This window comes from Pholcus phalangioides, unplaced genomic scaffold (genome assembly GCF_987345545.1).
Source record: "Pholcus phalangioides strain wild (caught in Gottingen) unplaced genomic scaffold, Ppha-v1.0 ptg000001l_1, whole genome shotgun sequence".
Taxonomy (NCBI): domain Eukaryota; kingdom Metazoa; phylum Arthropoda; class Arachnida; order Araneae; family Pholcidae; genus Pholcus; species Pholcus phalangioides.
Genome location: NW_028301594.1, coordinates 4,634,392 through 4,648,551, shown reverse-complemented (window position 1 = coordinate 4,648,551; position 14,160 = coordinate 4,634,392). Strand labels below are relative to the sequence as shown.

General features: G+C 38.1%; 1 protein-coding gene across 5 annotated transcripts in view; it reads left to right on the top strand.

Moving 5' to 3' along the window:
* Nucleotides 1-14,160, top strand: part of CadN (neural cadherin) — a 610,878-nt gene that overhangs the window by 92,147 nt on the left and 504,571 nt on the right. For all 5 annotated transcript variants that reach the window (XM_089240252.1, XM_089240174.1, XM_089240398.1 and 2 more), the window contains 5 exons: nt 8,224-8,415; nt 9,407-9,653; nt 9,763-9,979; nt 10,081-10,192; nt 13,745-14,137. In XM_089240252.1, coding sequence (XP_089096378.1) covers nt 8,224-8,415; nt 9,407-9,653; nt 9,763-9,979; nt 10,081-10,192; nt 13,745-14,137 — 1,161 coding nt within the window. The remainder of the gene's footprint in view (nt 1-8,223; nt 8,416-9,406; nt 9,654-9,762; nt 9,980-10,080; nt 10,193-13,744; nt 14,138-14,160) is intronic.

The window sequence follows — 14,160 nt, the reverse complement described above, 5'->3', positions numbered from 1 at the left end:
TCTCACGCAATTTTTTTTTTTTTTTTTTTTTTTGCTGTGACAACTCATAAATGCATTTTATAGTGCTACAGTACCGCTTTCCGTCGCGACGGATGATAACGCTACATCTCGATATAATGTCAAATTTTTTTACAACGATATTTTTTTCTCCTTGGTCCACAGAGTATCGTTATATCGAGGTTCCATTCTAATGTTTCTTACATGCTTCTGCACCACGGACTGAAAAAGGTTTTTCAACCCCTGCTTATATTGGTTTTAGGTTATTCTTGTTGGAAACACCAAGCTGCAGAAAATGAAGACAAATCGTCCCGGTGAGGACCAGAAAGGAAATCAATCCGAGGCTTTTATTTTTTGTGTTCTGAAGGAATCTTTGAGTCATGGTGACTCTATCTATCGATATTCGGTTTTGTTTGTTGGATCGTCAGCAACGGATATTGCTTACGCTCCTGGGATTTTCTTTCATCCTTCCTTAATCCTTTACCATTTTTTTTTTCTCGGTACTTTGATGTTGATTAGTTTCCAAGAGTATTTTTTCGTTTTTATTTGTACGTCGAAATCTTATCTGGTATATACAGTATTAGCAATGGATATTAATGCATTGCAAGATATAATTAATGCACTGCTAAAAAAAAATAAATCCATAGATGTGTTTTATTTGACGCTATTGAGCGATTGATTCAGTTATTTATTAAATCACTGGTCAATGGGGATTTATTATAAGATCTTTTTTTTTGTTACCAGTGACAGGTTGGTTTGAAATGTTATTAGTTTCGGCTTAAGGGGGATTCTGGAGTTGTCAGATCCTCGCTGATATTCGGAGAAAACATCATATGCAGTGCTACCGAGAAGGAATAAATATTTACTAAAAATGTGATTTAAGAGAGTAGCGAGTAGATATTTGACTTAAAACGCGCAAGAAACAGCTCATTTGATATGCAAAATTCCGGGTGCTCTAAACGAGTCGAGACTCGACAGCTTTAACTGGACTGTATTTGTTTCGTAAGCAAAGCCACTTTTTAATTAGCATAAAATACTTCTAATTAGCATCACTTTTTGATTAGCATCATACTGTGCCATGATAATTGATGTTTATGTGAGTATCAATATTGTGGAAGATTATAGAACAATATACCCGATATGTTCAATTTAACTATAAGAGAATTTCTTCAAAGTTATGTGTGAGTATTGAATATTCATGTTGTTATGCTTTTCCGTATGTATTTCTATTGTTCCACTCGTTTTTTTTTTGTAGTTTGTTGTATTTGCGTTTTGTATTTTTCTTCTCGTGTCCATCTCTGTAATTGGGCAATCCTTGCCTGTTGAGACGTGAATAAATAAATAAATAAACGAATTAAACAGATCTATATTATTTCAAGATTTCAAGTTTTTCGTGCTTGTTCAGACAGCATGACTTTTTCATGATACGTGTTACTTTCAGAATTAAATTTCATTCGAGATTCAGGGAATTGATTATTTCATGATATAAAATATCTGAAATATAAGGGGGGGGAGAATGCAATAGCCCTCACCCTCTCTTTCTCATCCTTCCCCAATGCGAATCATTAAACAGGAGCATAGAAAGAACGGGGAAGGGAAAAAAAACAAATTCCATTCATAGGATCGCAATGAAGCTTTGCGATGATGGAAGAAAAGGGATAAAAAAAAACAGGGATAAATGGAATGAATTTATTCCATTTGCGTTTGGAACAGATATCTCGTCCCTGATCGTTATGGGGTTGGAAGGTATCTTCGAACAAAAGCCATATTCAACCGAGCTTTGTTTCAAATTTTACAAATACAGATACGAACACAAAGACCACAACAGGAAAAATGTCCAGCGACATGGCTGAAATAAGATGCTCATAAAAGATATGGCTGTCAATTATAACTAAAATACATCAACCCAAAATAAAAGCATATCCCATGGAAGGAAAAAATCAATAATTAACTAATACACACAAAATATATATTTTCTCTTTCTTTCTTATTTCTCTCAAACCGAGCACAACTCAAGTCTATCGCCATCTATAGGCAATTTATTACCTAGTTAGTTGTGCCGGAAGTGTGAGTGTGTGTACCTAACATTCTGAGTGCATATCTAATGTTGTGTCTGATTTTTCAGTGCCGCCATCTTTATGTCAGAAGTGAAGTGAGTGAAGTGTAATAATTGAATATTTGTACTTTTTGTAGGCCTGCTGCTCTCTGTGGCGAGACATTTTAACGGGGAGGTTAGCTCGCATTCACGCCTCGAAGTTGGGAAATACAAAAAACCAACTTCAGATGATCACCACTGTAGCACCGGTGGGGTTCGAACCCGAGACCTCGCGATGCGATTAACCACCATAGCGGCTATATAATAAACTGCAAATAAAAAAAGATTTTTGTTGATCTAAAGTTTTTCATCCATCGTCTTTTCGGGACCTTTTTCACGAAAGCTGCCTGGTGCTACTCGCAAATCCTTGGGTCACCACGGAAGACCCATTGAAATGAATTTGGAGATATTTAGGAAAAATGGCCGGAAACATGGAACGCCATCTTGTTTTTTCATCGCTTTTCCCCCCAAGTTGTTCTTTGTAGAAGGCGATCACGGGAATGTCAAGTTCGACCAACTGACCCATCTGTCTCACTTAGTCTGGAACGACATTCCTCACGAGGAAGAATGATTTATTCTTTTATCTTATTTTAGACCGAAAAGAAAATGGTGTGGGCGAATTTCGCCATACAGGAGAAGCAAGAAAATCGCACAGGGGGAGATAATTCACCACCAGACACACACGGAAGAAAAAAAAAATACATTTTTCAAAAGAAAGAGGACGTTCTTTGATCGATAAGAGCACGTGCTCTGAAGGCCAACGACCTGAAACAGCAGAGTACAGAATACGTACAGTCAGTGGGTCGATTCCCATCCCATCCCCAGCACACACACACACAACAAGTCAGTGGTGGCCGTGCCATTTTTATTCCTGACGTTTGGAGCGGAAATTTATTGCGTCCAAACGGTGATTTATTACACCATGAGAGAGAAAACCAAAGAAAGAATCTCCGCTATCTTTACACTTCGGGTGATGACGATGATACCAGTGATTAGTCCAGTCCAACTCTCACTGTGTGATCTTATCACACAAATGGATTTTTTCCTAATTGAACCACGTCGATGAAGACTTATTCGGATTAATTCGATTATGAATTATATAAGAATGATAATTGTCCGTAAATTGACGTCGCAGGTGGCGTCACGTGTTTGCCTAAGAAATAAATTTAATTTTCGCCGTCTTTATTCAAATAATTGGATCAAAGATTTATCTTTGAGTTAACGTGTGTTATTTAACTAACGTTTGCTTCGAGGTAATTCAATTTCGATCATCGATTTCTTCAATGTTGTCAATGTTTAATGGTCCCGATTGGAGTTTTGATTTCAATGGAACGGAAGATTATTTGAGTAGGAAGAAATCTCGAAAATTAGCTATTTTAAAGGATTACTTGAGGAATGTTTGAATGAGCCACATTCACTAAATTTAAATTCAAAGTGAAAAAAAAACTTATTTCACCGGAATGGACTGCTTTAAAAAAGTGGAAATAGCCCAGTAGGTATCAAGCATATAGGAGTAGTAATAGTTAATATTATTATTATGATGAAAAGTGAAAATTTATTGATAAAATGAATTTCGTAAGGTCAATTGAAATTAAAAGAAATGTTTTCTTTTGAAAATAAGCCCTTGATATGTTTTTTTTAATTTTTTTTTTCACGTTCTAAGATCACTGGAAAATCAATATATAGGAGGGTTTGGGGGCTAAAGAAGCCTTTACCTGATAAACCCCGAGTAGAAATAAATCACTGCTCAAGCGTCACTCCAGGACGTACAGGTGTCCCAAAAATTTGTGGAACTATTCGAAAAATGAATAAAAAAAAACGGGAAGCGATAGAAAAATGTACCGCACATGGGAAAACAGTTGATTTTCAGTCAAACAGAATTTAGAAATTAGTCACAAATTATCGCAAAGATTTGGCAGATCTTTATTTACGATGCGAAAGATGAAAATAAACTGTCTTATTAACCATTACAGCAGCAATCCCGAGATATCTCGTCTAACTTGATCGGGGACTCTTAGAACTCTCTCATATCGACAAACCTAAGTCCAGATACCGCTGTAAGCTTTCTTCCTCCCCCATCCTGTCATTAAACTGTCAGTGGACGGAGACAGCTTTTGTTCAAAGTCTAATAACAGAAGAATGGGGGAAAGGACGTTCTTCTTTTCCTTTGAGATAAATATACGATTATTTGTACAACATAAATAACAGAAAAAGGTAGTTAGTTTTTTTCCCTTTTCCTTGTGTTGTTATTGTTATACGTAATTATTATTTTGTGTTGGAGGGGGAAGCATTTATCAGCTCCCACAATCAAAAAAAATATTCTTCTTAAAGTTGGCAATTTCTAGAAGGATGAGGGTGGTATTCACCGTCAGGGTTTAAACTATAGTCACAATTTTTTGATAGGAGATCGACCCGGATTAGTTACCCTCAGTGATTTCCACTGTGGCGGTTACAATGCGGATCATGGAAATTTTAAAAACAGCTTAAAGTGTTAAGAATTTTTTATTTTAGAAAATCTTTCGCGACTAGCCACTGATAATTTCGGAACTAATTTATTCGACGATTGTACACTTTTCGAGTCATAATTTTCATAAAATTTCGAAACTCCCATTTTGAAGAAAAAAGTAGAAATAGCGATCACAACATATTTATCGGAAACTAATGACCTTTATTTTGTACTAAATCAGAATTTTGAATTTTCCATTCGCTTACCAAAACGGGGATAAATTATGACAGGGAGTACGAAAAAAATTTTATTGAAATTTCGAGGGATATGCAAATAGAAATTTTAGATAAATCCAACCAAACTATTGGTTGGATTCAAAAGGAGTTTCCTCCCGTGGAAAGGTGCGACTTCATTTTCTTCTCGATGTTTCTCCAATGCTGTGGATAACATTATCAAAAGATGTCTAAGTTTCTTATTGAACGATGTAAATATCAGAAACAAAGTAATTTTTTTAAAAAATCATTTTTATATATATAGTGTCCTACAATCGACTGACGGTTTTCAAAATGGGATAGCAAGAAAACGGCAACAGAGATATTAAAGTCATTCTTGTGGAATATAAATGTGTGAATTCAGGAATTTCAGCTGCGTCATTCATGTTGCAAAGGGTTGTATAGTTATTAAAATTTAAAAAATTTAACTTTTTATATCGACACCCTGTGCCCAAAAAACCCATCTATAAAGTTGTTGTCCCGTCTCTCCTGATTCCAACAAAATGGTTTTCCAGTATCTAAGAGAAATATTCGCACAGATATCTGAATTCAAAAATCGGAAAAAAGTTGAGAAAAGAAGCGTTGAGCGTATTTTTTATTCTTTCCCAACTTTCTTTCGGTTTTGAATTCAAATATCTCAGCGAATATTGCACTTAGGAATGTGGAAATTATTTTGTTGGCGTCAGGGAAGGCAGGGAAACAATTTTCTAACGGGGTTTTTGGGCACGTGGTGTCCATAGAAAAAAAAAGTTATTTTTTTTTATCTAATAACTATAACCTTGCAACATCAACGGCGTAGCTGAAATTACTGACTTCGCACATTTATATTCCGCAAGAAGGACTTTATTATCTGTCACCGTTTTCTTGCTATCCCATTTTGAAAACCGTCAGTCGATTGTGGTACACTTTGTATCTGGAATGTGATATTTGTATAGAAAATGTGGAAATGGTATTTTACAAGAAATTAATGAGTTGTCACTCACACACATTGAGAAGTTACAACGCGTGGATTGGCCACGGAAAGAAGAAAACAACTCTTCCCTTCCTCCTTGAATTCCGACAACCACGTGGGAATTAGATCCGATGTCGGCATTTACGGTTTTGGTTGATGAAGATGGATCAAGTAGCTAAAGAACCCGATATCCGTGCGAAACGAAAAGACATTATGACACTGAGGAGTAGAATCCCCAAAACAAAGTCTCATCGAAAGCCTCCATTCCTTGGTGCAGAAACTAAAAAAAGACGTCACCCATCGAGCACCTCCTTTTCTTGTGTCGTCTTTTCTACAAGCGGAATCCATCGCCCCCTTTTGCGCTGCTACTGTATTTGGTTTAGGCATTTTTGGCATTAATGGGGGGGGGGGGGGAATGCGGTTGTACTGATGAGTGCGGTTTTTGTGTGAGTGTTATTAAGTGTGTGCAACTATATCCAATCAAGGGTTTGGTGTCGTAAGTCCATCCTGCCTTGGTCTCTTGTGCTTTGAACGCGTGGGTAACTTTTATGATGTAATAAATGGAGTCGCGAACCCCAGAGTACCGAGAGATATCGGAAGCGACCGGAAACGGATGCCCGGAAAAGAAACATATAATAATGTTGATTAGGAAAAGAGCTTTCTGAGGGGTTGAATTTCTGACACCAACGCGTTATGGCCTGCCATTATGATGGTGATAATTTATGATTTAAGAACTTTTTCCCTCTACTGTGGCTATAATACTCATTTCCTGAATGTGATCCATAAAATGTAAGTCAGCCTAGTCAATTGGGCCTCACAAAAGGGAGGGCTGACAGGTCTACAGCTCGAAGATGAACCGTAAATATTTGTTTGTTTACACGCGATAAACAAACTTTACAATAAGTATAATAAACCTTGCCTAGGAGCTTGGATAAAAGGTCCTAAAGAAGGTCAACATAAGAATTTTTTCATTGTACATTAATAATGATAACGTGATCAGCACGTTTTCCCAAGAGATCTTTACGATCTGTCCAGGGAATTTGTTAGTATTAGTAGGCATCCATGCCCGAACCCCGGGATTCGAATCCGGCCCGCGCAGCTGAGAAGCTAGCTCTTTAACCCCTGGACTGCCAGGCCGCACATCTTTTCATTGCAACCTTATGAAAGTAATCATAAAGGGAATGTTACTTTCTTTAAGATATATACCTACTCAAGGTTAATTATGTTTAGTCTTCTGTTAGTGATATACACGAACCTTTTGCAGAATAATATTTAGAACACAATAATATAAAAATGATAAATTTATTGTTTGCTTGTCTTCCGCCTTCCCAAAAGTGATCCGTGGACTCCTGTTTAAGAGCCATTGCACATAGACTGCCAGACCGTATATCAAGCTTATCTGTGTTTCCCAAAGTGTGTAATAACTCTTTTACTTTCGCTTTCTTTGATCTTTTTAGCGTTAATTGGTCAGTTGTCAAAGTTTGTCTCCTGTTCATAGCAGCTGGAGCCAATAGAACCAACTTAATATGGTGCTAGATTTTACAATTTATATTTGAAAATTGGCTCATTTTGTTTTCGTACACAAGCTTTACAGAGATTCCATTATTTCATATTTGATCACAGGTCAGATTGATATCTATTACAAATCTAATGAATGCGTCGTGCTGCAGCGATCGAAATTTTTATTATCCAAGTCATAATATGCAATATTTTCCGTCTACCATATTTTAACGTATGTAAGGACACCCCCCCCCCTCCGAATTTTCAGGCTTAAAATTTGGAAAAAAGTTGAAAAGATATACATTCGAATCCCGTTATAACACACTCCAAGGGACCGAAGAAATCACTTCGTTACAACGAAATTTCATTATAAAGGAATTTCAGGTATTTGCATTGTCGCTATGTAAACATATCCGGGGATTAGAAAAGTGTTCGTTAAAACGAGATTTTCGCTATAACGGTATTCGTTAAAACGAGATTCAACTGTATCTATTTTTCTTTCCATGTGTAAGGAACCCCCCCCCCCCCTAGTTTTGGGATTCAATTTTTGCCAAAAAGAGGTTCTTTATGCACGTTGAAATACGGCAATTATTCATTTCCGTATCGTATTTCAGTGAAAAATATTACTTTTCAACCTAATTAATCTTTTCCACCGCATGGTTTTTTGGGCACATTTTTATTATTTCCTATATCTTATTATATAGGAAGCCAATATCAAACTTGATGAGTAAGTAACTATCAATCATATACAGTAGTAAGATATGATAGAGTTGTGTGTGAACAAAAAAAAAAATCCGTAAAATATTTATTTTATCAACATGGTAAAATGCCACAATTTTTGCTTTATGAAATACATAATATACAAAGTACTTTACCATAATAGCATTTACTGTCGAGACGAATGTGTGTTGTTTTGTGACTAGAAATGAATAACCTCGTGATTTATTTTGGATTTTTGCAGAACCAGAGAGACAACGAGTCATTATTCATCTGAAGGATGTCAATGACGAGCCGCCTTATTTCATCAACCGGCCACTACCGATGCAAGCCGTCGTGCAATTGAATGCGGCTCCGGGGACGCCGGTCTTCAAGCTGCAAGCCAGGGATCCCGACAGCGATCACAATATTCACTACTATTTAGTTCGAGACAGAAGTGAGTCAAGAAATAAAAATCTATGTGCAGATTCTGTGATCACTTGATCTTTTACACTCTTTAGGTTAAAATCCAAATGGAAATTTCTAGCCCTGAGTGAACCGGAGACCGTCAACTGATGCTTTAGTCTCAAATGCGCAGATCACTGTCCGAAAGAAGAACTCTTCATCTTGAGTTATTACGGGGTCCACCACGTCAGTTGCCCTGGGAGGAGAGATTTGCCCCCCCCCCCCATTGCCTTATTCCTTTTTCCTAAAACAACTTGATTCGAAAAACCAACGGACTTCTCTAGCATTGAAGTGAAGTCCATGAAGGAAGGTATACCAATAGAAAAGATATGCTGGCAATTATGCAAGGATGGAAACGTCCAGAGCATACATGCTCGACCCATGGTCCGCGGATCAATTGCGGCCCTCGAAGTCATTTAACGTGGTCCGCGACCTCTAACATATTTTTGTAAAAATGAATTAAGTGGAACATTTCCAAACCACTTTAGTGACCCACGACATATTTACATATCCCTTTAATGACTCGCAACATATTTGCGGATCAATCAAGTAACCTGGGAAACATTAACAGATCACTCAAGTGACCCGGGGTGCATTTACAGATCACTTTAGTGACTTGAGGCGCTGTTCGAGATCACTTAAGTGGTCCGCAGCACATTTCCAGATCACTTAATTGGCCCGCGACAACCAATGAAGTGGCCCGCACTCTTCAAAAGTTGAGCACTTTGTTTTAGAGACTTTACAACACTTCAATTTGTGTACCAAATCCCGTATTTTAGATATATAAGGTTCAAAGAACCACGAAATTTGTTCCTATTCAAAGCAATATGTATTCTCAGCATAGTGTAACATTCCGCTAATGGCTGGCTATTCCTTGTAATTAACAATCAACGGTTTTAGGTTGCTCAACATAATGTGCGAAAACATAAATCAGACTCTTGTAGCTGTTTCTCGATCTTAACAGCGTTATCTCTTCATTTCAGCCGGTGGACGATTCGAGGTCGACGAAAGGTCAGGGGAAGTGAGGACGCTGGGCAGTGACCCATTCATGCTGGACAAGGAATACGTCCTCTACGTCAAGGCCGAGGACCAGAGCGGGATGACGGAAGAGAGGACACACCAGTCCACGGGAGAAGAGAGGCTGTCTATTATGGGCGGAAAGCGGCCGCCTCAGTTTTACATGCAAAAGTACGAGGCGACCATACCCGAAAATCAACGCAAAGATTCCGAGTGAGTAGCAAACCTCTAAAAACGTCATATTCTCAAAGCACATTCCTATTTGCACATTCCTCTGGAGCTAATGTGAGTGGATTGTGATTTTTTTTTTTACTCTTAACAGCATAATCGAAGTCAAGGCTAAATCGTTCGCCGATCGTGAGATTCGATACACCCTGCGCGCTCAAGGTAAAGGTGCGGGAACCTTTAATATCGGACCTACGACCGGCGTCGTCAAGCTGGCCAAAGACTTGGACTACGAAGATCTCAGGCAACCAAAGTCTTATTCCCTGATCGTGACCGCCACCGAAGATTCCGGAGGTTTTTCTACTTCCGTCGAAGTAAATTTCGATCGATTCTAGATGCATCGACGTTCTCATAATAAATGCAAATAAGCTATATATGGCAAATTGATTAATTTGTTTTCATTTCGAATTTTCAGCTCACCATCAAAGTGACGGACGTCAACGACAACGCTCCGAGGTTCGAACTGCCAGACTATCAGGCTCATAATGTTGATGAAGACGTTCCAGTCGGCACATCAATCTTACAAGGTATTTATTAAAAGTTCTACGTCGTCGAATAATTCGTGAAATTCCATCTCTATATGAAGTCAGTTCAATCTAAAATTGTGCCCACCGCACCATCGTAGAAAAAATGCATACCTTGGCTAAATTTTTAAAATAAGTTGTCACCAAAATATTCCACGAGCATTGCCATGGTAGAATCAAATATTGCTCTTGAAAAAGTGAAAAAAAAAATTATTGGCCTCAGAAGACACAGGGCAACTTTCTTTAATTGGGTTTTTTAGGACAGGGTGCCCATAAGGAAAATTGTGGCTTTTTTATTTTACTTTGTGACACTTTGTATTTTCACTCTCAAAACTGGTACAGCCTGATTTCTGAACACATCTTGAGCATTTTTAAAACTGAAATCACCTCTACGACTAACGGCTGTAATAAAATAAAGGCCGTATTAGGACTCACAGGACACCCTGTATAGTGACTTGAGGATTTCACGAAACACCAATGACTATACAATAAAATTAGATGTTTTCCCCCACTTCCTATATGAATAACAAGAAGATAAGATACAGCATGTGGTCCTCTTATCTATCTAAAGAAAATAAAATGTGCAGTACAATTTAAAATTGCACGCACAGTGTATTTTACACGCTCCAAATTGGCCGAATATCTAGATATGTCGGTAAAAAAAGTACCTAAAGAGAACTGATGTTGTAAGAAAATCGTTTTCTGTTCAAAAGAAAAGATGCTTCATGTTAAAGTTTAACCCCTCGGTGCTCTTTGCTCCAGAGCTTCGAGCACCTTCGCATACAGAATAAGACACCGTCGTGTTATTACCGGTCAGACGTAATTACACGGTGGGTTCCCGCGAGAGTTATTGGTTTGCACCTGCTTCGACGGCACGCCTCGAAATTTTGGCTTTTCACTGCGTGACGACATCCAGCGTCAACGCCGTTCACCTCTTGTTAACCTCCCGTAATTATTACCTTTTTATACAATTTCCAGTCGAATTCAATGAAGCCCTTCGGTCTCCTCTCTCTCTCTCTCCCCATCTTTCTCAATACATAACTTACTCCGCACGAGCTTGTTATTATAGTGGTGCAAAAATAGAAAATATGATCGAGTGCTTGGTTAGGGTGGTCATTCTTTTGAATGTTAGTGAATGGATTTTTACCTTGCAATTCAATGACCACACATATGAGGTTTTTATTTTTGTCCCACTCTTGTTATTCATATTTCTAAGCTTGGTACGCGTGAGCGGTCGTTATTTATTTTAATCGAGAGTCGCATCACGTGTAGTCCTTTTCATAGGGACTAGTGAGATCGTCCCACCCGTGAACTCGGAGTATTGGACACATACTTTAGGTCAGAGGCTGCAACCTTTCAGACATTGCGGGCCACATTAAAAATTTTGATGAAGCTCGCGGGTCACCAAGTTTTTCTGTGATTTTTAGACTTGCAGATTGGTGTTCCGATTCATGAGGAATTTGTGTAATTTATCAAACGCTCGTGAATCAGAAAAACGTGTTAAAATTCTAAATATCGCGATATAGCTTGAGCGTGGACAACTCGTACTTCGGGGGAAAAGAACTAAACAGGGGAAAAAAGACCGTAAGAACGGTAGACTTAGCCAAGCGATCCCATATACAATAGAACATTTCGGTAATGAACACCCATGGGAATGGAATTTTTCTTTGCTCACAAGGAGTGTACGTTAACATACAGGGTGTCCACTCAACACCGATGGCTATTTCCTGGACCGTTGGTTTTAGAGACAGCTTTCAATTGGGAAAAAATGTTTCAAATGATGCCGCTTATCATCTTAAATGTCGTTCAGATGAAAGAAATTTATCAATTAAAAAATTAAAAAATATGAGTTTTTTTTATACGGTCCCCCCGTTCTCTAACTTCCAATCAAAATGCTCTAACTCTCCTGAAATCAACAAAAAAAATTTCCATGTTCCCAAGTGCATTATTCGCCGAGATATTCAAATTCAAACACCAAAGAAAATAAGGGGAAAAGCATAAATGAGGGAAATTCAGTTGTCTGTTAGAGTATACGCTGTTTTCCTCCCTTTTTTCTTCTGATTTTTAATACAAAAGCAACTCAGCGAATATTGTACTTAAAGGCACGGAAATTTTTTGTTCGTCTAAGGGGAGTTAGAGCAACAACTTTCTGATTAGAAGTTAGAGGACGGGGAGACCGTATAAAAAATTCAGATGTTTTAACTTTTCTAATAAAAAATTCTTTCATCTGAACGGCATTTAAGATGATGGTCGACGTCATTTGAAACACTTTTTCTAATTGAAAGTTGTCTCTAAAATCAGCAGTTCAGGAAATAGCTATTGGGAAACGATAAGGATGGACACCCGGTATAGTGAAATGCATTGGAGCACTGTTCCATGAGCTCCAAAAGTGTCCGTTAATTAACAGGATGTCTGCTGAAGGGCATTGTCTATTATAGGAAGTTATACTGTATATAAAAGTCATTTTCTCACATTTGAAGGAGGAAAGGGTGATGCTGGACCCTGTTTTGGTTACAGCCCTGGACTTTCTTTCCTTCAAACCTAACACGGCCCAGGCTGTATCGACTTTAGCCAATTTCAACCATTGTCCCTGTCAAGGGGCGGGACCGTGTCGGAGAAAACTTTATTAAATACAATTAAATGTAGGCACGCAGAATTTCATAAATACAAAATGTTATAGCACAAAAAATCGAGAAAAAAATTAATAAATACAAAAACAATGCAAATATACAAAAACACTGAATAAATGCAAAAAACAATGAAAAATACAAAAACGGTTCAAAAATACAAAAAAGGATATATAGATAAAATGCTTAAACACATCTAAGCAGAAATTCAGGAAACAGAGAGAAAAGTACAGAAAAATAACACAAAAATACAGTACATATAGTACAAGGTACATAGCAAACAGGACGCACGGTATTTTACTGGCGAATCGTTGATCCTAAAGGTATATTTCCAATTAAAAAAAGTTTCCAAATAACGCGTAGTACTCAAATTTATGTCACTCACGTTTTAAGGGGTCACGTTATTAAAATAGAAAATACTTTTTTATGCAGTCCCCGTGTATGCCCCCCAAAAAACCTATTAGAAAGTGTACGCCCTGTCTCTCCTGATGCCAAAAAAAAATCCACGTTTCTAAATGCAATATTCACTGAGATATTCGAATTCGGAAAACGGAAAGATGAGCAAAAGAAACCAGCTCTAAATGTGGAAAAGCTGTTTCTCGGCCCTCCTCTCCATCGATGCTGACGTAATACTAGAATAACCCCTTTGCAACAGCCGGTTGTTTGAGAAAATGAATGTTTCGAACAATCTTTTGGTTGAGGAAATTCCAGAATTAATTGTGTGGAGAAGTGATTTTAAAGAATGCAAAATTGTGTTGACCTTAACAAAAAATGATTAAAAAAAATTTTTCAGTTCAGTCCAGTTTCAGTTCTATAGTTATCAAAATTAATATATTACTACTACTAATATATTACTTAACACTAATTTACACCAATTTAATGAACGTCATCACGTCTTAATAATGGGCATCTCTTCTGATCGTTTCAGTGGCCGCCAGTGACATGGACCAGGGTAAAAACGCCGAGATAGAATATTCTTTGGATAAAGACGACTTCACTATAGACAACAAGGGTATCATTTACTCCAACAAGAGACTCGACGCCGACGTGAACAACACTTACGTGCTGACGGTCCGTGCCACGGACCACGGTGACCCACCGCTGACCGGCACTGCCACTGTACGCATCTACACGGAGAACAAGAACGACGAGCCCCCGAAATTCAGCCAGGACGTGTATACTCCAAACGTGGACGAGAATGCTGGACCGAACACGCTCGTGACGACTGTCGTCGCCAGTGACAAGGACGGCGACAATATATTTTTCGGATTCGTCGGTGGAGGGACCGTTTCCGGAATGTTCCAGATCGAGGAAAGGACAGGTTAGAACCTATTTCCATTTCAG